General features: G+C 54.1%; 2 protein-coding genes across 11 annotated transcripts; one reads left to right on the top strand and one right to left on the bottom strand.

Annotated features, from left to right (window-relative positions):
• The first annotated feature begins 42 nt into the window (after positions 1 to 42).
• Agpat2 (1-acylglycerol-3-phosphate O-acyltransferase 2) lies at positions 43 to 11,095 on the top strand. Its single transcript, XM_034506558.3, has 6 exons — positions 43 to 284; positions 6,739 to 6,872; positions 7,584 to 7,759; positions 7,920 to 8,015; positions 9,307 to 9,379; positions 10,309 to 11,095. Exons 1-6 carry the CDS (start codon positions 103 to 105, stop codon positions 10,482 to 10,484), a joined length of 837 nt encoding a protein of 278 aa, XP_034362449.1. The 5' UTR covers positions 43 to 102; the 3' UTR covers positions 10,485 to 11,095.
• On the bottom strand, positions 10,960 to 23,406 carry Egfl7 (EGF like domain multiple 7). 10 transcript variants are annotated; one of them, XM_034506552.2, is made up of 10 exons: positions 20,350 to 20,534; positions 18,552 to 18,645; positions 15,195 to 15,313; positions 14,921 to 15,037; positions 13,850 to 13,965; positions 13,575 to 13,670; positions 13,249 to 13,413; positions 12,563 to 12,627; positions 11,956 to 12,118; positions 10,960 to 11,818 (listed from the first exon to the last, which is right to left on the bottom strand). In XM_034506552.2, exons 3-10 carry the CDS (start codon positions 15,272 to 15,274, stop codon positions 11,796 to 11,798), a joined length of 825 nt encoding a protein of 274 aa, XP_034362443.1. In that variant the 5' UTR covers positions 15,275 to 15,313; positions 18,552 to 18,645; positions 20,350 to 20,534; the 3' UTR covers positions 10,960 to 11,795. The 10 variants fall into 10 exon arrangements, with proteins under 10 accessions (XP_034362443.1, XP_076793770.1, XP_034362446.1 ...); XM_076937655.1 differs by lacking the exon at positions 20,350 to 20,534 and adding an exon at positions 23,253 to 23,406 and having other exon boundaries at positions 14,921 to 15,313; XM_034506555.2 differs by having other exon boundaries at positions 14,921 to 15,313.
• Between the last annotated feature and the right edge of the window lie 1,024 nt (positions 23,407 to 24,430).

The following is a 24,430-nucleotide window of genomic DNA, read 5'->3' as shown; positions in this document are numbered from 1 at the left end:
TAGCTCTGGGTTTCCACCCTGGCCCGCCCTCTACCCTCGGCGCTCCTCAAAAGGGGCGCGGGCGGCGGACGGCGGCGCCGTCGGGGCTGGGGTGCGGCCGCCATGGACCCGTGGCCATGGCTGACCGCGGCGCTGCTGCTGCTGTTGCTGCTTGTGCAGCTGAGCCGCACAGCCAGGTTCTACGCCAAGGTCGGTTTCTACTGCGTGCTCTGCGTGTCCTTCTCCGCCGCGGCCTCGATCGTCTGCCTGCTGCGCCACGGCGGCCGCACCGTGGATAACATGAGGCAAGGGGGCCGGACACCGGGATGGGCGCGCGCTTCCGCTTCCCTAACTTCTGAGCTCCTCGCGTTCTTTCCTTCCTGCCCCGCCCGCCCCGCTGTCCCCACGGTCCGGAGCCTCGGACGACGCGGCTTCCCGTCCCGGGTCCCCAGGAGCGCGGGTCACAGCGTGTACTGCTGTAGGGCTTGGCCCGCCGGCGCCCCCTGCGCGCAGTGTGGAGTGTCGGGTTTGTGCGCGCCGCTAGCTTTGGGAGAGGAAGGGGGCCGAGCGAAGGTGAGACAGGCCCGATCCCGCTTTCACCAGCAGGGAAACCGAGGCCTAGCCAGGCTTCCAGTCCGTGTGCCCACCTCTCCGCCGGTTAGAAGATACCTGTGCCCAGGTGTGGCCACAGGTTCTCCTTGTCATTAACTTCCTCTTCTGGGGGTGGGGATTGAGCTGTCTTTGGGCCTGGCTTGTTAGCAAAAGAAGGAAGGAGGCTGTGGCCAGAATCCTCCCAGAGCAGGGAAACTTAGTGGACAAGCAGAAGGTACAGGTAGGGGGATCAGGCTACGTTGTCCTGTAATGGAGGCTGCCCGAGAGAAAAGGCCTCCTGTCCTTTCTCCTTGTCCACACTCCCAGGAGACTGTTGCTACATTTCTCTCTGCCCCGTTTGGACTGTTGAGCCGGTGGGTTTTGCAATGTCCTGGCCTTGGCCTTGGCTGGGTGTTTTGGACCTTGTGGCCCCTGAAGCCCCACCTCCCCTGCGGTAGTTACAGGGACCGTGAATGATGGTTTCCTGACTCTGCTGTATCTGGTAGTCTTTGGGGTTAGGATGCTGCCCTGACCAGACATATTTTGTGGGTCCCAGTTCTCATTTCTCAGGTGCTTATAGGGACCTATCACCTCCATCCAGTGTCCCTGGGAGCAGACTTCAGGAGCAGGCAGGCAGGCAAGGGAGACCCCTACAGAGAAGACAGGGGTACCCTGGCTTTGCACTTTTCAGCCTGCTCCCCACCCTGTCTTAGGGTCCCTGTCTTAACTCCTCCTAAGGCGATGAGTTGAGATAGGCACCGCAGGGCCCTTGGAGCACTGAGAGCATGACATCCTCCAGGGATGATCTTGAAGAGCAGTGAGTGGGAGAGAAAGAGACTGGGTGTCTAGGAGGTGGAGGCTTGCTCAGTCCACATATGGACCCATCCCCATCTTGGGCTTCCCTGGGCAAGGCCAGCCAAGTTTGGGTTGCAGATGCTACTCTGCCTGGGCAACAGATGGGAGTGAGGTTCAGAAAAGCAATTTGACAGTAAGGCTTAGGGGCTGGGCGAGTTTGGAGGAAAGGATATAAAAGCCTAAGCTCCCCAGCCAGGACAGGGAGCTCTGGGAATTGAACCCCAGAAGGCAAGTCTATTCTAAATTCTGTTGCCATCCCTCAGTGCCGGCTCAGCTGTGGTGACGCTGCCCATGGGTACTGCATACAGTTGCTCTAAGGCCGAGAGTCTCAACCTAATGCTGTATGACCTTTTAATATACACTCATACTGTGGTGACCCTCCCCCAACCATAAAATTATTTTCATCGCTATTTCATAACTGCAATTTTGCTACAGTTATGCATCGTAAATATCTGACATGCAAGTTATCTGATATTCTACCCCTATGAAAGGGTCATTTGACTCCCAAAGGGGTCGAGACCCACAGGTTGAGAACTGCTGCACTAAGGGCTGTGGTCATAATCTTATTGTTTTGGTTTTGTTTGTTTTTCTAGACAGGGTTTAGAAAAACCCCATGTAGCCCTGGCTGTCCTAGAGTTCACTCTGTAGACCAGGCTGGCCTCAAACTCAGAGATCCACTTGCCAATACCTCTCGAGTGTTGCTATTAATTTTAAGGCACTATAGAGCTGTAAGCCAGATCCCAAGCTCCTGGAGGGGCAGCCCTGGTCTGCACCTGGTTTCTAGAGGAAGCCTTTGTCATTTGGTTTAGAGTTCTGAGATGCTAGGAACACAGAGACCAAGTATGACTATTCAGACATAGCTTAGGGCTGAGGCCAAGGAAGGGCTATCCATGTGGAGCCCTTCCCTGTGTTCAGACCAGAGTTGGGCAACAGGAGGCAGAGGCCTTGGTTATACCACTTGACAAGGGGATAGTAAAGCCCAGGGAGGCTATATAGAATTCTGCTCAGCTGCAAAGTTGGGTTACCTTAACAAGAACAAATTAGCCATAAAACGCACACAGAGACACACACAGAGGGGGGAACGAACCATGACCCCAGTAAAACAAGAACAGGCCTCTCTTCCCAACCCAGAGCTCTAGTGATACAGCCTGTCACTATATTATATTTTATCCAAGCATCTGTGGAGGGTGAGGGTTGAGGTCGGGGAGACAATGGATACCTAGCACTTGCAGGAACTAGTCTTAGTGTATAAGCTGAACTTTAGCTTTGAGCCCTGACCACACCCCTTCTCTGCTGCCTAGGTCTGGCATAGGCCATAAGTGTCAGCATCATCCTTGAAAGCCCTGGCCACTTGCAGGTTAGCAGAAACAGAATTATATAGAACATTGCTAACATGAAGAGCCCCTTCCTCTCCTGATTCAATGGTGGTGCTGATTCAATGGTGGTGGCATCATGACCTTTTGAGAACAATGAAGCCTAGCTCTGGCTGCCTTTAGGTAATGGGTCAGTCCCTATTCCTCCCTTCTCTGTGTTCTCCCTCTTGACCCCTGGCACCTACTACCTTCATTCTCTTGGGTGTCTGCCCAGGCTAGAAGCCCTATTCTAGCCCCAATCTCCTACCCTTATCATATTCTTCAGTCCTGAACACTTGTCAGAAAACTGTTCTGCCAAGTGACCCTAGTAGGATCTCCCACCCCCTAAGCCAGACCCCCCAGTGGCTCCCCTACCTACCATTCTCCAGCAAGGTAGCCCTGGTTGGCCCATGAAACTCCCTTTTTTTTTTTTTTTTTTTTTGTTGTTGTTGTTTTTTTTGGGTTTTTTTTTTGTTGTTTCAAAACAGGGTTTCTCTGTGTAGTCCTGGCTGTCCTGGAACTCACTCTGTAGACCAGGCTGGCCTCGAACTCAGAAATCCGCCTGCCTCTGCCTCCCAAGTGCTGGGATTAAAGGTGTGTGCCACCACCGCCCGGCTGAAATTCCCATTTTTATCTAGCAAGTCTCCACCTACCAAACTCAAGGCCAGAAGTCAGGGCAAGGGTCAACCAGTGACCTTCCATGAGAACAACCAAACCTGTGGTATAGCTGCCTGGGACAGATATGGGAGGAACCCAATCTGGTTAGAGCCCCCTCTCCTGGAATTACTCTTGTTCTAGATCTGCCCGTGTCCCAATCAGTAGACTACTGTTGGTACAGGCCCACATCGTGGAGTTACAACATCAGACAGCCCCATGCAAGATGGCTCTCTGCATTCTTCCCCTTGCACAAGTGGTAACAGAAACATGGAGGTCAGGTCACAGATGGAAAGTATTGATCCAGACTGAATTACAGACTGTCTGGTCCAAAGCAGGAGCGCAGGAGTCGTCCGGGGAGCAGGGGGCACTGCCTTACAGCTGGAAGCCATGCTTCCAGAGCAACAGGCTGGGCACTCGTTATCCCCAGGCTCTTGGGTTTCCAATGGTTTTGACTCTGCCCCTACTGGGGTACACTAGAGAGGCAGCAAGTCCCAACATGGAGCAGGGACTAGAGCACATGGCATTTCATCCTAGGTGCAGGGCTTGGGACCCAGATCCTTTAGGGGAAAGGATAGGACAGTTATGGATAGGTTAAGGATAGGACTAGACTGGGTTGGCAGCTCAGGCTGTCATACTAGGAATGACACATTCCTTTAGGGGAGTCACTTGCTGGGTGTGGCCAGGCTGCCAAGCCAACAAAACAGGCAAACAGGACAGAGGATTGACTGCTGGAACCCAACAAAGTTAGTTGGCAGTATGGGAAACCATGGTCCTGCCCCAGGGTGCCCTCTGAACATACACCTCACCTGGCTGGAAGCACTGTTAGGAGGTGGACTTGGGTCCACATGGCTTCCTCATTCCTGGGGACAGGTCACTAACCTTGCTGACCTGAACTTGTGCAGCTTTTATAGAGTGGGTATAAGGACCTATCTAGCAGCTGTGTCTGAGCAGAGCTCAATGATAGGCCTGCAGTCCTAGGCATGGTACATGATGGTGTCTCCCCTGTTAGAATGAAGATTCCTACTTAGACTTCTGGTGTCTGTCAGCTACATAACCTCTGTAGAGCTTAGCTGGTACCTTTGTCTGGGGAAAAACTCATTTTTTGATTAATTGATGGATGGAACCATGGCCTTATGAAGTCTGATCCAGTTTTCTATCACTGAGCCACTCTCCCAGCCCCCATGATGATAAATGTTATCTGTGTTTTGTCTCTAAAACTGGGGATGTTGAGGGATGTACCTCAGTGGTAGAGTGCTTGCTTAGTATGCATGAAGCATTGGGTCCCATCACCCTAACCCACCTCCAGTACTAGAGAGATGGACAGACAGAAAGAGGGCACATACATGTACATGCCACTGGCAGCAGGCACAGTCTAGATGTGGCTGAGAACTTCCCTTTGTAGCAAGACATGGGAATATGTGTTCCTACTGACAACTACAGGTTGACTGACTTCCTTATCCGAGATACTCATGGAGAAGATAGGTCAGCTACTTGCATGAAGTTGCCATTGCATAAAGCCAGGGTGTAGTGTGCATTCCTGTAAGACCAGCATTAGCACTGTAGAGGCAGGAGGGGCAAGAGTTCAAGGTCACCCTTGGCTACTTAGTAAAATTAGGCTATGTGAGACCCTGTCTTAAATTTTTTAAAGTGGGTTGGGATGGGGTGCGGAGAACGTGCTAGATTTTGTATGATTTGGGGTTTGAAAGAGGATTTATACATTTCTAATGAGGTGTCTTGGACTTGACCTCCTTTTTAATGTGTCAAATGTGCTGAGTACATACACCCAGAGGGAGCTCCCTAGAGCACTTACAGTGTGTCTGCCTTTGACTGGTTCCTCACGTGAGCTCAGATGTGGAGCTTTCTTGTGACACCGTGTCTAGAAAGTTTGGGATCTTAGAGCACTTCAGGTGCAGCCTGAGGGATGCTCAGCCCTCACCCTGAGTTTGGGTGTCACCAGAGGCTTTGGGTTCCACCCCCAACATATACACACCCTCCAGTAAATGATGTGTTCTTTTCAGCGAGTCAGTTATGACCCCTGTGCATTTCCTCTGCCTCGTGGTGCAGGTATTTCCAAATTCCCCCAATTGAAATCCTGATTATCCACATCTTTGTGGTGCTGCCTTAGAGGGAATTCCTGGGAATCTAGCTAGCCACCAACCTCTGCCTTCCAGATGCATCTGGCTCTAACCCAGAGAGGGAGCAAGGGACTGTGTTCCAGCCCTGTTAAGTCTTTCTAGTGTGCATCTGAGTAAAGGGCCAGGATCCTTTCCTGCCTCTGCCTATGCCTTTTGACAGCTGATGAGACTGGACAGTTCTCTGTCTCCTTTAAGTTGTCTTCTCTGTCCCTTTGGAGCTTCCCAGGGGTCCCAGCAGCTGTGACTTAAAAATGAGGAACTGGAGGGTCGGGGGAAGATCTCAAGCAGTGACCACTCTCTCATGAGGGTTTAGGATCTGTCTACCTGTCCTTGTAGTAATGGCAAGGTCTGATCCAAAGATGAGATGGCCAGAGAACTAGCTGAGGCGGGCAGGCCTGAGGAGAGGTCCCAGGTTTCAGGCCTAGGGAAGCAATGGCTAGTGTCATCATCTGGATTAGCATTTTTCCTCTTCAAGATTCAGTTTCTTCATCACTGAGAGTTGCTCCTCTACTGCTGGGTTCTTGATGGGGCAAGGCTTGCAGGAAGCCACTTGTATGGGGACACAGAGCAGCAAGTGTTTCCTGGGACTGGGACAGGTGGGGTAAGGGATTATCAGGACATCGTATTAGTTTGGAAAGAGAAAGTTCTGTGGACAGACAGTGGCTGTAGCAGTCCAACACTGGGGCCTTCACATACTAAACTGAGTGCATAAAAGTGGTTAAAATGGATTTTTTTTAATGGCATGTGGATTTTACCATATTTTTTAAAAGTAGCTGTGAAGAACCAGTGTGAATCTGCTGCATTGTCTAGTGGTAGCTATAACCTGTGAGGGGCCCTTTCCCTCAGAATTGTCAGGGTCCCAGGAATGGGGTATGCCAATGTACACGTAGAATGAAGTGTGTTGGGGTCTACCTCCCCTGCTCTGTCAGTCAAAGCAGGAGACAGGCTATCTGTGCCCTATAGTCGATGCCTACAACAGTCTCTTTTCAATGACTGGGGCTGAGTAGAGAACAAGTCAGGTGCCCTTGGGGGTAGGGAGCAGAGCTGATTTACCCCCAGGACTCTTATGCCCAAGTATCCTGTCCTGTGCCGCCTGCCGTACCTTCTCCCCATCTTGCCCTCCCTTCGTTAAAGGAGCTCGTTTTGGTTATTGATATCTCTGCCCTCAGCATCATCAGCTGGTTTGTTCGGTCCTTCAAGTACATGTATGGCCTTCGCTTTGAGGTCAGCGGTCAGAAGAAACTGGAGGTGGATGGTCCCTGTGTCATCATTTCTAATCACCAGAGCATCCTGGACATGATGGGTAGGCTACCACCAAGGCTTGGGCACAGAGATGGTCATCTTTTTCAGCCTGGGCCCTGGTGGGTTGGGGCCTCTGGCTGGGGCTGGCGCAGAAGAAGACCTCCATCAAGCTGGGCGATAAGAGCAACAGGCTGTGCCAGACATGAGGCACAGGACTGCACCACTTTGGCTATTCCCCAAGAGAAAAGACCAGGCCAGAGGCAGGGGTGGGCCCCTTCTCCCCGAGGGAGTGCCAAACTGGGCTCTGAAGCTGTTCTCTCTTCTCCCTCTCCCCAAACCCTACTTCTCTCTCCATTTTGTCTGTGACTCTATCTCTTTCTTCCATCCTACCTTCTCTCTCTCTCTCTCTCTCTCTCTCTCTCTCTCTCGCTCTCTGTCTCCTCTTCTCTCTCTCTTGTATCTCTCAATCTCCATCTCTGGTCTCTGCCTCTCCACCTCTCTGTCCTCCCCCAACTTCTCTCTCTCCTCTCTCTCTCTCTGTACCCATTCCTAGGTCAGTCTCTCTTGTCTCTGGTCTCTGCTTCCTCTATCTCTCCCTTGCCTGCTTATCCATTTGTCTGTCTCTCGTTATCTCTGTCTCCCTCTCCCTCTCTGTGTATTTCTCCTATGCTCCAATCCTCTTTCATTGTCTGTCTCCTATGTCTCTCTCCTGTCTCCATTTCTTACTCTTTCTCCCACCCTCACTTTCTCTGTCCCTCTCTCTTCCACATAGGTCTCATGGAAGTGGTCCCTAAGCGCTGTGTGCAGATCGCCAAGCGTGAGCTCATGTTCACAGGGCCTGTGGGCCTCATCATGTACCTCGGGGGTGTCTACTTCATCAACCGCCAGCAAGCCAGAACTGCCATGACCATGATGGCCGACCTGGGCGACCTCATGGTCAGGGAGAACGTGAGTGTAGGCACAGTATGGCAGGATAGCCTAGTACAGGAGCAGCATGGCTTCGGGGGTGGTTACACAGGGTGTGGGCAGCCTAGGGAGCAGCATGGCTTTGGGGGGTGGTTACACAGGGTGTGGGCAGCCTAGGCAGTTTTTTCCTTTCTACTGGCAGCTCAAAGTGTGGATCTACCCAGAGGGCACACGCAACGACAATGGGGACCTGTTGCCCTTTAAAAAAGGTGCCTTCTACTTGGCCATCCAGGCCCAGGTAGGCCAGGCTCTGCCCTCCTGGGATGGGAGGCTGGGACATGGGTCAGGGTGCTTTAGGGTTGAGGATGAAATCCTAGCTAGAATGGGGACTGCTGACCTTCAGGGACCCCTTCCACCTTATTAGAAAAGGGCCTCCCCACAAACTCAGCCCATACTACTTGGACAGGTTGGTGACCATTGGCAGCTCTAAGCTCGAATGCCAGTCTCACCACACCCTAGCTGCCCAGGTAGGTAGCCTTCATCACTTAGGGGTTTATGAAAAGTGGAGATGGGCAGCCAGTTTACTCAGCATATTAAGACAGACATGCCTAGAAATCCCCCTGATGCCCCAGGCCCTGGGTTTTGACCATAGTGAGGCTGAGGAGCAGGCATAGGCTAGCAGCCAACCCAGTTCTGAGCAGCATACAGGACCTCTGTCCTGGACCTTGTTCTTCCCTTGCCTCTTAACCTGCGGCAGGGGAAGGTAGTGTGTATCAGAAGTACCTCTGACCGTCTGCCGTGGCCCTTGTCCCTGCTGTGTGGGGAAAGCCACCACTGGGCAGACAGGGGAAGGAGTTTTATCCTGCTTTACTGATTGCTGCCTGGCAAGCCTCAGCCCCATCAACCCTGTGGCAGCCAGTCTCCTGGGTTCCTGGTGCCCAAGCCTATACAAGGTGGCATGTACCATATCCCTGAGGTTCCCATCGGTTCCAGGGAGACTGCACTATGACCTCTGATCTAGTGACCAGGTGGTCCTTGGGCCTGGGATTGAAGTCATGGTCTTCCTTGGTCTTGAGGTATTGGTAAACCCTGGGGAAAGAGAGAAACTAGGGGCTGTGGAGAGGGCAGAATCCAGACCTATCGTTTCCTGCCCCTCCCCCAGGGCCTGGCTAGGGTACAGCCTACCTACCTTCTTGCCCAGGCTCTGGCACCCAGGGTTAATTATTACCCCCAGTACTACCTGCCACCACTGGAATTGACCCTGGGGCCTTCCAGGAATACCGAGAGGCTCCAGCTCCTCTTCTCTAGTTTCCTGGGAATGAGTGAGAGATGGGGTGGGAGGGCAGAGGAGGGTCCATCCTCCACCTCCCCAGTGCTGACTGAAACCCCACCCTTCGATTTCTAGGATATTTTACGACCTGGGTGGGGGGCATGACAAGTACTTGGCCCAGGGGGCTTCCTGGAGGAGGTGGTATGGGGAACAGGATGAGTCTGTGGAACTCCAGGCCAAACTGGATGGAGGTGAGGCACAAGGCTACCTAGCAGTAGCACTTGTACTGTTGACCTTCAGCATGCACCCCTGCCCGCAGGTGCCCATCATCCCTGTGGTGTACTCCTCTTTTTCTTCCTTCTACAATGTCAAGACGAAGCTCTTCACCTCAGGTGAGTGAGCCATCGAGCACACAGGAGCTCAAGAGCCTGCCATGTTCTCTGTTATTTACTTCTGAGTCAGGGTGGTATGTACCCCAGGCTGACTCCTTATGTAGCAGAGGATGACCCTGACACTCCTGCTTCCCAGTGCTAGGATTGACAATAGGTTTGTACTGCCATGCCTAGTTTATGTGGTGCTGGGTTTCACACATGCTAGACAAGTATTCTCCCAACCCCCTCATGGGTCCTTTCTAATTCATTTCTAATTGGGCCCCTACTAGCAGAGTCCCCACTTCCGGGTAGTGAATGAATGAATGAATCTGGAACAGCCATTGCATCATCTCATTGCTCTTTCTAAATGGGTGTTTCTGTTTTTTCAGGTTGAAAAACAGGTTCTAAACAGGGTAGAGTTCTTGTGAGCACGGCTGGTCCAGGCTGTACAACAGAAATGGGGACCTCTAGCGGCCCCTGCTGGTGAGGGGTGGGAATTGTAAGCTGTCTAGGCTCCCCTACATGGGGCAGATCACAACTGCAGCCTCTGCCTCTTCCACGCAGGTACCGAGTTGGCATGTAGGTGATGCATGTGGGAGTCAGGGTAGAGTCAGAGGTTTAAGGGCAGTGGGACGAGCCAGACTTTGTCTCCAGCATCTGACCCCAAGTGCCCAGCACCAAGGACAGATGAGCAAGTGTGCTGGGGTATGACTAGGGGTCACTGAGTGTAGTTTTGGGGGCAGGGAAACCCTGAGTCGTAGCGAGTAGCTTCATGGAGGTCGAGTTGCTAAAGCTGCCTGGGCACACATGTTGCCTCAATCTCAAACATGTGTACCTTGCCTAGGGGTTGAAGATGGCCAAGCTCTGGTAAGGAGAGGGTGGGCAGCAGGGAGCCAGGTGAGTAGGGTGAGGGGCCTCTAAGCCCCTGACATCCACTGCTTCCTTCCCAGGAACAATCAGGGTACAAGTGCTGGATGCTGTCCCTACCAGTGGCCTTACAGATGCTGATGTCACCAAGCTTGTGGACACTTGCTACCAGTCTATGAGGGCCACCTTTCGACAAATTTCTGAGATTCCCCAAGAGAACTCTGCCATTAAGGAGCCTGGGGTCTTGCCAGCCCAGTAGCCCAGGCTACAGGGGTAGGGGAGCTGGGGGAGACAAGTGGGAAGCAGAGGCTGAAGGATGGACAGAGCCACAGCCTTCCACTTAGCAGACACCACCGTACCCTGCTCCCCTGCTGGCCCGGCTCTCACCGGGGCCTGGAAACAGGAAGCCCTTTCTGGCACAGGCCTTATACCCAGGACCCTACGTAACTTCCCACCTCAAGCCTATGCCTCCAGAATCCAGGGGTGGCCATCCAGCAGGTGGGCTGACCACAAGACCACAAGGCACCTAGGAGCAGGCAACACGTTACCTAAGGCCCATCCCATCATGCAGAACAAACGTACAGAAACCAGGCAGTGGCCTGCATCAGGCCATCAGGAGGAGGAGGAACTCGGTCTCCCAGTGTCAAGGAAGCCTGGTTCACATAGCACCAAAGGACAGAGCCTGCCACCCCCACCGTCCGACGGCCTCAGTCACAAATCACTGCTGTACTTGGTTCTTTTTTTTTTTTTTTTTTTATAAATGAACTCTCAGAAGTGCCTGGAGACCAGAGGTCTCTTTCAGAGGGTGGGTAAGAGTTCTTCCCCAGGCCCTCATCCAAGGATAAAAGGCAGTAAAGATGGCTGCCCATCTCTGGGGCTTCAGTGTAAGTTCCCTCCTCCCCACAAATTGCCTGCAGGTGAGCTGTGATCAGCCAGTATTGCTTTACTGTGGGGTCCATGGACCTGAAGGGCATGCAGACATGGGCTTGCCCATGAGAGCATAGGCTGAAGAACCGCCGTTTAGCCTCTGGCTGTGTAGGGAACCAGCAGATCACCAAGGGAAAACTGGGGCCTCAGGACTGCCTACTGCAGCTCCTTTTTGCAGAAAGGCCCTTCACTTTACCTGAAGCCTACAAGACAGGAGTGTCCGACAGTGTCTGTGCAGTCCCAATTCAGCCATTGACAGCAGCTCAAGTCCCAGCTTTATTATGACAAAGATGGAGACAGTCTCCACCTTACCTCTTAGACAGGGAGCTCTCATACCTTTCCTGGAAGCCCCACTGAAGAGTCACAAGACCCCACTCCCCATGCCCTAGTCCTGGGAACCTCTTAAGAAAGAGGGGCAACTGGACTACCGAGTGAGTTCCAGGACAGCCAAGGCTATACAGAGAAACCCTGTCCCCCCCCCCCAAAAAAAAAAGAAAGAAAGGAAGGAAGGAAGAAAGAAAAAGAAAGGGGCAAACAAGCAGGGCCTTCTGCTCACAAGCACTACCAGACAAACAGCACCAGAACTATGGCTAGAAGGGATCTAGGGGTGACAGCTCAATCCATCCTGGGCGGTGAGATGCTATCACAGATCTTTTTTGCAAGAGCCTAGGGCAGGAGAGGAAAGAGGGTGTAAACTTGCACGTCTGCCCATCCCAGAGGTAGTTCCATCCACCCAGCCCTGCTATCCACCCAGTAGGTTCCCTGGGATCTCTGTGGGTGGGGAGGCGTCTTCTGGAACTCACAGGATCCCAGCTGTTCCTCCAAGAAGGAGACTTGCTCACTCAGTGAATCAATTCGGTCCAGCTGCTGGAAGGAGTGGGCCAGCAAGCTGCCAGGATCTTGTAACCCATGCTCTGTGGACCGAGAGGCCAGGCTGTGCAGTGGGGCCAGCACCAACTGCAGTTTCTGTTTGGAAGGAAGGTTGCAAAAAGCCCAGTGGCCTCTTTGACCTCTATTCCATGGGACTGTAAGGAAGACTAGGAAAGGCATGTGTGATAAGTAAGGCTTCTGCTGAGCTGTACAGCAGGGCCCTGCTTGCAGAAGGACCCCAAGGTCTAGTAGGCATGGGTGTACAACAGACCCACCATATAGCTACAAGGTCCTGGGACCCCAGAGACAAGCTAGGAGAGTCTTGGGGCCTGTGGCTTGAGACTTGCCAGAGTCCTTGTATAACAGGCTAAGTTCTTCCCAGCCTGAGGAATCCTATTCGTGCTACCTGGCATAATATGAAAGCCAGCATCCTTGTGACCTTTCTCCATAAAACTCCCAACCATCCCATGATTTGGAACCACAGCCCCAGAGACTTGGGTCTGTGGACACCAGCAAGACCCACTCCCAACCAAGCCTCACCTGTTCTAGCACATCAACCCGGGCCTGCAGCCTGTACACCTCCTCTCTCACCATGCTGTCCACTCCTGGGGGCAGATCCAGGTGCTAGTCAGGGAGGGGAGTTTCCTGTCCCACACAGGCCTGGAAGGCCTATGTCCGCTGCCACAGCTGTGGGAGCAGAGCCTGAAGATACAAAGCCTCTGGCTGTAAGTCTCAGGCCCTGCCAAAGCACACAGCTCAGAGCAGCCTCTGGCCACCCGCGTGCCCGCAGTGGTCCTCACCAGGTCCGACGCGCTCCCGGCGCTGGGCTGCTGACGGCGCATTATTACTCACGGTACGAGTTTGAAGTGTCACAGCGCGTACCAAAAGTAATAATGTGCCGTCACCGGCAAAGACACGGCGTCTCCAGGCTGCCAGAGCCAGGGTGGGGCTCCTTTTCACTCAGTTGGCTGAGATGAGGCTCCCAAGTATGCCTTACACCCCACAGTGCCTTCTAGAAACCTCTTCAGGGGAAAGTGGCCCCTTCCACCCAGTTGAGGAACCTCCCTCCGGTCCAGGATGTCTGCAGTCAGCCCTCACAGCGTAGTGCTGGCCTCCACCCAGGGCTAGCTGCCCCTTGTCTTCCATGTTCAGCTCAACCACACAACAGTGCTCACAACCCAACAACTACCCGGCTCAGTCATAGCAGGTCAGAAAGGCAAGTTTACCTGCTGTGGGGTTTGGGGCCACCGGGGAGGGCCGCTCCTTAGACAGGCAGAGCCTCCCATCTGCAGATGGGCTCTGCCCCTCCCAACACTGGCACCAGTAACTTCCCACAGTATTGACACAGCGCTGGGGACAACTGGCCTCTCCTGTACTGCATTCATCCACATCTGTAAGAAATGAAGGTGTTAATCTAGCAGTGTTTATAGAAGGCAGGTCCTGGCCACAGAGCCCTGTTCAGATCCACCTATCGGTGAGAGCCCACTTCAGCCAGCAGTGACCTAGGATATACAAGGCACCAAGAAGACCCCTCAAGAAGAGTGGTGCTTACCTGTCTGGCAAGTATCTCCCTGCCATCCTACGGGGCACCGGCATTGGCCTGGGCGGACGCAACTCCCTCCATTCCCACATGGAGGCTGGCATACTGCTGTGGGTAGGAGAGGCCTGTCTGTCACCTACTCAGGAGAGTCCCCAGAGCCCTGCAGAGCCAGGGAAGGTTGCCCTGCAGCAACAATGCACTGCTTGAGGGGTAGAAGGCAGTAGGGACTCTGCTGCACAGTGGGAAGTGGAGTCCTTCACATCAGGCATAGTGCACACTGTCCTCACCTGCTCCACAAGCCCCAGGGAGCCCGCTGGTCCTCTTCCAACCAGGGCAGCAGGCATAGTGAGGCCTGGTGGGAGTCAGCCCAGGGCTACGGCGATAGGCAGTCCGGTAGATGGTTCTGTGGTGAGTAAGGGCAGTTCAGAGGGGTCCAACATGGAGTGACCCTAGCCAAGCCTTCCTCAGAAAAGATGCACCCTGCCTACATCATATGCTTGTGGACACCTGGCCAGCATCACTCCCAAGGGCCCAAAGGTTCCCTTCCCAAGCCCTAGCTCATTTGGGTCAGCATACAGGCCTGTGTGTGCCACTTGATCCACCAAGTTTCCTATGACTTGGCCTATGACACACAGACTCAGGGAGTACAGCAGGGCTGGCCCCTTCCTGCAATGGCCACCTCAAAGCCAGCTGGAGCCTGGCTTGCTTTTCTTCCCTGGACTCTAGGCTGCTCTCTGGTACTTAAGCTGCTCTCTTGACTTTAGCACTCTGCTAACTTTGGAGGTCCAGGAGCCTCTGAAACCTGGCATTTTGAGCCTGGGAGGGAGCTCATGCACCTAGGCCTTTTTCAGGTACTTTGAAGGCAGGGAGGAGACTGAACTCCCCACATCAGAACAAGGACCTGCTGTCTTGGCTGTGTCCTGAGGCCATGTGCTGCTCAGACTGTCCTGTTAGCCTGATGGGACACCTGAAGGTCCACATGGGCCATTATGGGGGGAGGGGATCCTGATGGGGCTCCAGGATAGGACCAGGATGACAAGGACTTGGGGGAGGTAAGCATTGTCCCTGTGAACAAGGACTTTCTAGCCAGCACTCCTGGGAAGGAAGGAGTAAACACTTAGAAGGGATGCAGACACACTGAGAAACTTCTATACATATGGAATATGCCCTTTGAGGTGACATCCTCTCAGGGCAATGCTGGGTGTGATCAGACAGCATCCTTGGGTACCACCTTGATCCCTGATGTCAAGGATGCCTCACTGTTTTGGTCTCAGCTCCCCAGCTCAGGGTGAGGTGGGCGCTTGGGCCCCAGGGACTATTCCTGTTTGGGTGTGGCGGAATAAGGAGTGGGCACTCACCGGTAAGTGCTGCAGGTTCTGTGTCCGTCACAAGTGGTGAGGTAAGGCTGGTATACACGCTGCACAAAGGTCTCTGAGACGGAGGCTCCGGAAACCCCCATAGTACACACTCTACGGCTACAGGGGGTGGGATCAGCTAGTGGTCTAGAGGCAGGACTCGTCCAGCCCAGGTATGTAGAAACATGGAGCTTCTCTCCCAAGTGTGGGGGCCTGCTGTGGGCAGAGCTAAGGGCCTCTGGGACCCCAGTACCCCAAGGCCCAAGCCCTTGCTCACCTGGGTCTGTAGACATGCTCAGTAGTACCTGCTGCCAAGACTAGAAACCATGCTACGAGCAGCTCTCTGGAGCCCCACATGGTCTGCAACTGTAGGTGGGGTAGCCTTCTTTTTGTGGCCTAAGGTAAAAGGTTGGATCCTGTCAATCTCCTATAGAACCCCCTGGTCCAGGCCTCTAGCAGAGTCTGTACCCTTGGGCATTTCCTGGGTTCTGAGGCCACCCCTATCCCAGGGATAGCATCCAAAGGCAGTGCCAGCTCTCTCCTGTCTCTGGCCCATCTCTAGCAGCCAAGCTCGTCCCTTGTCAACCACAGAGAGCTAGGCCTTCTGGGGCAGGAGGAACCTGAATCATGCTAGGGTCAGGGGCAAACCCCTGAGGTTCTGGGTGGGGCCTATAGTGAGCACCAAACCAGTCCTTCCCCAGCCTACCCTGAGTGGGACTGAGGGCTTTCTGGTATCTTTCACTTGTCTGCAGTAGAATGCTGTGGGTGGAGCTGAAGCCAATACAGCAGGAAACTTGCCATCCTATGTGGCCCTTTGGGGCTTGGGGTCAAATGCTTGTCAAGCCCCCAGGGCACTATGGATTTCACAGTGTACAGATGTCAGCTACCTGACAAGGCCATTGTGAGGTGTGACTATTCTGACCAGCAAGTGATCTACAGCAAGTGATCTCATGAGGGCACCACTCTTGGACTAGAGCTCGTGTACAAACACCTCCCAGCTGCAAGGGCAGTGGCCCTAATGTGCTTACCCCTGGGACGTAATGGACCCTCCCCACAACATGCCTTTGGAGCCCATCTCCAGCCCTCTTCTGGCTGTGTTAAGAGGCAGGAAGGCTGGTGAGGAATGCAAGAAACCCCAGCCCAGATCTAAGGTCTGTGACCATGCTGGAGTGGCTGGGTCAGACCTGTACAAAGCTGTCTCACTGCCCTTAATAGAGTCGGGGGGGGGGGGGTGGTGACTCAAGGTACTTCCTAAAGGGGCAGTTACCCCCACCTACCCCAGACCCTGTACAGCCCTACAGACCCTGAAAGGAAGAGGCCAGGAACCCAGTAAGCGAGCCAGAGCTAATTAATCCCTTACTTTGAGACTCGGTTTTCTTAAAGACATCACTAGGGTATGGAAGCCCCTGTCACCATCAGTAGTTCTGGAAGTAAACGGTGGTGGCATTAAATGGTTTCTGAGCTCTTGCTGCTGACCAAGCCCCTCTTCAAGGAAAGAGCAAGACCCTTCCCACTTCTCAGAGCTACACCGTCCGTTCAGCCCTGCGCCACAGTCCCAGGCAGGAAGTGGCTGGGAACCTCTTCCTATGCCACCTATTTGTCGAAGTAAAGCAGGAAGGCAAGGGGGCTTTGAGATGAGTAATTGAAATGTAATGTAGGGTAAGAAGACCATAGGGAACTATCTAAGTAGGACTCTGTGCTATAATCTGTCTGAGGTGGCTGGGAAAAGTCAGCCCTGAAGTGGTGGGGAGGGCACCTTCAGCGGGTGAGAGTTACCCTGCCAAGCACAAATCAAGTGGTCCTGAGGAATAGTACCGGGGAAGATAAGTCAGAATGTGGCATGCTCAGGAGGGTGTCAGAAGTCTACCGTGCTTGTGTGCCTAGCCCCCGGGGCCTGGAAGGTTTCTCTCCAGATGTCATTGCCCCACAAATCTTCCTAGAGATAAGCTGTCTAGAAAGGGGACTGTGTTTTAAAGCAAGAGACGCAATTTTTGAAAAGTCATGTTTTGTTCAAGGACAGAAGAGGCCAGAGCAGCACGAGACTGGAAGTTCCTTTCCTTTGATGTGTGCCCCTGGCACCCTTTAGGCATAGGCTGTGGTATGGCCTGCAGGTTGACAAGTAATCTTGAATCCTCAAGTTATCACCATGGGCCCTAGCAGCTATCTCCCCTCCCCACCTACGGCTCAACAGCCCTGTACGGGGTGGGGGAGGGGCGCTGGGTCGGCAGAGGAGGGACTTGGACACATAGGGAGAGGGCCCTGGGTCACTTTGCTACAGAAGTGTCTGGACACCAGTGTCCACAGATTGGTGTGGAGAGACCAGAAAGGCACAGTAACCAGATTCGGTGGGGGCGTCCTCTCCATGGCCTGGGCCCTGCTCTGTCCCAGGCTCCACGGCGGTAGGGGCAGGGTGTGGCAACCCTCACCCCCGACCCAGGACGACCGACTGAGCTATGCAGTGGGGGTGTTGTGACCAGATGGAGGTCGTATAGAATGGGTAAGGGGAGAGGAGCCCCGGCTGCCGGCAGGGGTCGCCATTTCTCAAGGCCGCTGGGCTCATTCTCCCGGCGGCTGCAGGACCTGTGCCGGGGCGAGGGGTCCATGCGCTGCCCAGCCGCGGGCCCCGCGCGCTCACCTCTCGGGTCCCTGCGATCGCTCAGAGTCATGTGAGTGGCCACCCCCAAGCTTGGCACCTGACAGTCCGGGTCACCCCGGCCCCGCCCGGGCTGCCTCCATACTCTCGCCCCCCCCACCCCCCCCCCCCCCCCCCCCGCACCCTGCTACCTCCACACTCACCGCGCGGTCCGGGGCGCGCACGCGCCGCCACTGCCGCCGCCGCTGCCGCCGCGCTATGAGAGACCCGAGTCCCGTCCCGCCCCGCCTTCGGCCCCGCCCCACCTGGTGGCTCAGCCGGAGCCCTACCCCCGCCCCACAGGCTCCCCGAACTGTCCGTTCCCATTTCGCGGATGGGAAAACTGAGTCTCTGCAGCAGCAGTTCCCGAGTGTTATGGCCAGTAAGCCAGACCCGGTGCTCTAGATGCAATCCAGCCTCTAAGTGCTGCCGCGCGAGCCCCCTTCGTGCATCCTGACTGCCCCCAGCCCTGCAAAGGGATCACGGGGCTGCTGGGGACGTAGAACTAAACAGGTTCTAGCAGTCAGAGAGCCATGAATGGTTCCCACAAGGACTTGGCTAACTCTCAAGCCTCCTGACTGATGACTTGCTCCTGAATGGTATTAGAAGCCATGGAAGAGGTAGGCATCATGACACACTCAGCCACAATACTAGGCTGAGATCCCTGGGCAGAGTAGAGATGAGATCTAGGTATGACTACAAGGTATGACACCCCTTGGCCACTTTCACTGGTGTCACTGCCTTATTGGAAACTCAGGACCACTCCTGGTGCTCCTATGAGCTGACAGCCCTCCACCCCTAGACTTCTGGATTGGTCTTATTTTCTCTCTCCTAGTCTCCATTTCTGAATTAGTTCTGCAACTCTGCTGCTTCTTTCATTGTCCCAGCTCTTTGGGTGCCTGAGCCTTGTCGAGCCATGTGTTGGTTAACACATGTTCCTGTGCATGCTCCCTACAAGGCAGGGCTCCTGGTTGCTGTCCAGAAGGTTTACTGGGGACTCACCTGTGGTCCGGCCTCTGGTCATCCCCTGGGGACTGATGGTGGCTGTTCTTGTGGGCAAGTGGAATGGCCAACACCTTGCTGTTGCTGCCAGAGGCTATGGGTCAGAAATGGAGTGTGAATTGGGGCCTTGCTTTCTTCTCTCATATCTAGAGGCTCAGAAGAAACCTGGAGTCAGGTTTCCATATAGCTACGGTATTTCAACCTGCTCTCCACCTACATATGCCCTCTGTATCCCCATCATGTCCCAGTTTGATTTGGCCTTCAGGATTTGCTTGCAGAAATAGCCCCTGACAACAGAAACACAGGGTACCCTAGCTAGTTATACTGTTGACTCCCCCACTTTCCCATCATCTGTCAAATGTGATCTCTACCTCCATCCCCTAGCTCTGTAAAGACAGGTAATAACCCTGCTGAATAGAACTGATGACCCCCGCGGGGCAGTGGTGGCACATGCCTTTAATCCCAGCCCTTGGGAGGCAGAGGCAAGTGGATTTCTGAGTTCAAGGCCAGCCTGGTCTACAGAGTGAGTTCCAGGACAGCCAGGGCTACACAGAGAAACCCTGTCTCAAAAAAAAAAAAAAAAAAAAAACACAAAAACAAAACAAACCCCTCCCCTCATGAAGCTGAGTACAGTATACAGAACCTGTATACTAACAGACAAGGCCTAGCAGCTCTGAGCTCTGGCCCACCTTGTTTGTGCACAGACGCTAAAGGGAAGGGTTCCTGAACAATGCCTCTCTTCTGTTCAGTGGCTACCACCCTGCACTAGAGATCCTCCTGTCAAATGGGCCTGTGCCCATTGTTGTAAATGGGGTTCCTGGGTCCCCTGGCCCTCTAAGCCCATGCACGACATCTGTTACTCAGTCTTAGTCCTAAAGAGCTGCATCTGAGAAGGAGGCGCCCTGCACAGCCCTTGCCTTATCCCATTTTGGTTTCTGGAGCTGTGGTCACTTGAACCTTTGGCCAGCTATTCCCTCTCCCTGTCTGTTGGGCAGAAGGCAACTTGGGTTAGCTATTTACTGGTCCCCTCTGCCTTCACCTAGGTTGAGCCTAACCAGATTCTAGTCTAGAGAAGGCTTGCTTCCCAGAGATGCTACTGACCTCCCAGAGATGCTACTGGCGGGGGGGGGGGGGGTGTCAAGAAGCCCCACTGGGTTTGGAGCTGAACAGGGAGAGGGAGATCAAGAGGCTTCACTAGAAGATAAGACAGACTGACAAACCCCCCAGGTAGCCCCACTGCACCTCACGATGTGTCTCTAAGTCTAAAGCCCACAAGAGACAGGTTCATCCTAGCCCCCTGTTCTGTGCCCCCGATGTGCATGGCTCATCCAGGTTACAAACATGACTTCAGGGTTCCCACTCTAGGAGCTGATTCCTGGCCAGCACCCCCGTTCCCTAGAAATACTTACTTGACCCCAGCAGAATGGAGGACATAAGCCCTCACCTCAGTCCTGCTGGGCTGAGCTACCCAGGGGATCCTCCAAAGAGGGAAAGAGTGGGCCAGGAGGTGAGTTGGGTGCCAAGCTGCTCTCAGCTTTTCCCTTCAGGGGTTGGTTCTATGCTGCTGGGAATCCAGGGGTGAGGGGTGGAGCCCAGGCTCAGCTACCCAGAGCAAGTGCTGGGCCACAGGCCCTACGTTCTCCCCTGCTAGATAGGGATGGCTAACATCAAGGACAGCACGCCTCCCAGTGGAGCAGACCCACATCCAGCTAATGGATGCCACAGCCATCTATTTGAGTTCTGGGGCACTCAAGGCTCCCTCCGCCCACTTTCTACCCTGCAGTGCCATCCTGCATACCTGATGCTGCCCAGGCCTGGCCAAGGCCTCCTCTTCTGCCTCCATGAGCCATCCATGCAATTCACCCTGCCCTTCAAGGGAATGTCTGCTGGCCAAGGCCCCTCTTGAGGTCTGCATGCCTGTCCTGTCAGCTGAAGCCTTCCTTGTGGCCTGCATAGCAGCCTGCTAGTGCACAGAGGCTCCTCCTGGGCGAAGAAGGGTGGCTTTTTATGCTCCATCCCGTGTAAATCAGGATTGGGATGGGCCCTTCCCGCCGGACTTCCTGTGTGTGTTCTCTGCTGATAACAGGGCTCCGTCAGCGAGCAAACAGGAGGCCAAGGGGCTGAGGGGGTCATTAAGGGAGGGGGCGGCCAAACTGTGGAGGAGGGGGTTGTTGTTCCCCTGGGACCCCAGGGTCTAGCCCTGAAGCAGCCAGAGACCCTACCCATGTTCAGGGGCACTTAGCTGGTAACAGTGAAGCAGAGGGTATGACCAGGACCTTCCCCTTCCACAGAGATAGTGGGACCACAAGACATTCATGCAGCGGACAGAAGTAGCCTTCTGCTTCTTTGGGACACAGGAGCTTGGGCCTTCCCTAAATGTGTGTGACACAGGTACCTAAAAGCAAAGCCTGCCCCACTGCCGTGACCAGGGAGGAATGCTGGTGACGAGCACTCGGGTGCGAGCTAGGGGTGGGCAACACAGGCCAGATGGTCTGAGAATAGCTTACTCTGTGGGTCCAAAGGCCCAGGACTGGGGCAAACACCAGCTCAAACTCAGCTCAGACTCTCAGCCAGGCTTTCCTTCCAGGGCAGCTGCCCGGGCTGCCAGTGAGCACCCTGGCTCCATAGGTGTGCAGATGGAGCTGAAAGCCTCCAGGCTCAGTTGACACAGGTGCTAGGGAATGACTGCGCCTAAGACCTGGAAGGAAGAGTCCTCCTAACCTCTCCTCACCTCCCTTATCCCCTAGCAGGCTGTGGGAAGGAGAAGGTCTTTCAAGAGGGCGCTATAATTCCCTAGGGTCTCAGATCCCAGCAGTGAAGGATTCCGGCCAGGCACACAGACTCCATAGGAAGGGATGAAAGGGATAAAGTACCAAGGATTGGGCCGCTGCCAAGAACATGCCCTGTAACCGAGGGCACCTAGAGCAAACCTTCCCACCCAAGGCTGAGCTTGCAGTATCAGCCTTGCATTGGCTCGGCCTGCCTGATGATGCCTTGGGTACCTCCTTTCTGCACCCTGCCTCTCTCCCATCCCACTCAGCTGGACAACTTGGTCTGGGACAGAGGTGGGGCAGCCTGGGAGCTTCCTGGTGAACTGATGAGTTGAAGTGCTGCCCCCACCCTTGCTTCACATCCTCATCACCCTCCCTCCAACAAGGCCTGGGGTGGAGACTATTCTAATGTTCATCCTGTGTACTGGGAACAAGGCTCCAGCCAATTAAGATACTGTACTTCTCTTCTCAGAGCTCAGTTTCCCAGATTTGTCCCAGGGGGACCAGAGAGTCTTGTTCAATAGAGCCATGATAATTGAAGGGGCTCGTGGCATTCAAATGTTGGTCTCAGGGTCTAAAGATTGTTCTTGGGTTTTCTTGTCCTAAATGCATACCTGATAGGTGGAGGCCCCATTCCCACCTCCTCTTTCAGTCACACAAACTAGCTACACAGTCAGCCCTCCATTGGCTTGTTCTGTTGGGCCTCTGCTTCCACCCAAGGGCTTATCCTGTCCACAAGGGCCAGAGTATCCCACCAGTAGTCAGGTCAGGTAAACTATGCCCACAGCCCTAGAGATACCCTCGTATCATGTCGCCTGGGCCTGCCCCTCTCTGTCCTAGCTCTTGTACTAAGCCACCTGCCTTTCCCTCATCTACAAAAAGATCAGCAAACCTTGGTCTGGCTAGATCCAGATCCTTTTGCATACTGAAAGGGAAACTGAGGCTCAGAGAGGAAAGGGACTTGGCCAGGTGAGTAGAGGTGAGATAGGTTAGCTCAGGAGCAGAGCCCTCTTCTCCTCAGGGGATTCAGAACAGTCTAGGAAACAGTCATGAGACTGGCTATGCCAGCAATGGCTGGAGGGCTGCACAGTTGTGGTCCAACCTCCTTGTGGTGCTCAGTGTGTAGGGAAGCTACCTAACTTACAAGTGTGGAGGGAGGACTCCAAACCAGAGCCATATGGAGACCTGTGGAGACCCACAAGCCAGTATGGATAGTTTTGCTAGGCAGTTGCCCGAGGGTATGCATGCATCATCCCTTGACTATTCTGCCTTCCCCTCCCACAACCTGACCAGACTGAGACCTACCTAAGAAAAGAAATCCTTGGTTCAGAGCCTCAGAGTAGCACCTAAATCCTATCCTGGGACCTGACTCACAGGCAGCCCTCAATCCCAGAGACAGATACAGAGGGCAGGCTGGAGTCACACCTTGACACTGGACATGTCAGCGAGACAGAAGAAGGAGGGGCCCCAAGGGGAGGAGGCGCTGATTGACAGTCCCTGGAGCTACAGAAGGAACTGTGGTATAGGGAGGTGCTCAGAGACTCTCCTCTCCACACCTGAAGTGCCTACTGCTTCAGGCCTCTCTTCACTGGTAGAACTTGCTTACTGTCATTGCAATTTGGAAGGAGCTAGGGACACTCCCTACTCGGGCAGCTATCACCCATTGCCACTAGGATGCCCCATATACCCTCGGTTTCCCACAGCTCCTACAGATTGGAGACCAGATGGGCAAGGCCCATTTCTGGGCCTGAGGCTCTGGACCGAGAGTCCCATGCTGACTGGAATGACACTAAAGGCAGCAATCGCCGCAGTAGGAAACTGAGGTTCTTCACCCCACACTGTGCCTCAGTTTCCCCATGTATCTCAACTACCTTCTAGCCTCCCTGTCAGTGCTCTGAGGTCGATGGTTAAAGGAACACAGTTGTCTTACCTTCCCACAAGGAACAGGGACAGGGGATGGACAGAGCCTCCCCCGTCTCCCAGGACTCTCCTTGGACCCCTCACCACTGAACTTCTGGCCTCTGCAGCTCCAGGAGAGGGAAGACCCAGGTCCCAGCAGAGACCTGCATGGGCATCTTGAACAGTGCAAGGCCGAGGGGCAGCAGGCCCAGGCGTATGAGCTAGCTGTACCTCAGGAAGGAAAGACCAGCACACTGCACAGCAGAGACATGGGCTTCCTGTTTATCTCCAAGCTTGGTGGTTGGCCTAGGGATAGGATGGCTCTGTCAACCAAAGCTGGGCCTAACTTCCCATCAAAGGATGCGCCTGGCTGGATGACCGGTCCTCATTGAAGGCTCTAAAGGACGTGACTGGACAAGGTGCTGCATGGACGAATAGGTAGTCCACCACAGAGTTAAGCAGTGAAAAGGGGGTTTATATAGAAAGAAATAGGGTCTGCAGCATGAGCTGGGTTTCCATTCCCCCTTCCCTCCCTGTTCTCTCTCTTCAGTAGGCATCACAAGTTATGGATGTCTAGTGCATCCAGCTTCTAAGGAGACAGCCCTTCTCAGAAGCTCACAGAAGTGAAGCAAGAGATGGTGAACCAAGGCCCTGCAGAGCCCAAGCATAAGCAGTGGAGGTTGCTGGGAGACATTGCTGGGGGACACTTGGCCCTGCTTCCCCACAGCTCTCTTCCTGGAGACTAGAACACATCCTCACTGACCCTGCTGTGCACTCCAGTCAGTGTGTAAGCCAAAGGTAGGAACTCTCCATGACCTCCCTACTTGGCCCTCAGAGTGTTCTGTGGCTGGGAGGTATCTGTGACTGCTCCTCAGTCAGCCTCTACTATCTCCCCAAAAGCTGTCTTTCTAAAATGACCCAGGAATTGCCACTGCTGCACTCTGTGGGGCCTCTCAGAACCCAGGATCCTCCCAGACCTAAACACTTATGCATTCTTTGTACCTGGGCATCTTTGAGGGCTTACTAATCCCAGGAAAAGCAGGAAGCCAGTGACTGTTCCCTTCACACCCTCAGCAGGCAGCCTGCAGACTGCCATCATTTTAGCTGCTCTGGTGAGTGTACCGTGGCATTGCATGTTACTGCTTTATCGGCGTCAGGACTTGAGCAACAGGATCCACCCTAGGGAAAGATTCATTTCCTAAGCAGATT

The sequence above is a fragment of the Arvicanthis niloticus genome, chromosome 6, assembly GCF_011762505.2.
Source record: "Arvicanthis niloticus isolate mArvNil1 chromosome 6, mArvNil1.pat.X, whole genome shotgun sequence".
Lineage (NCBI taxonomy): Eukaryota > Metazoa > Chordata > Mammalia > Rodentia > Muridae > Arvicanthis > Arvicanthis niloticus.
Note: the sequence above shows the minus strand (reverse complement) of the source record. Positions and strands in the feature narration are given on the sequence as shown.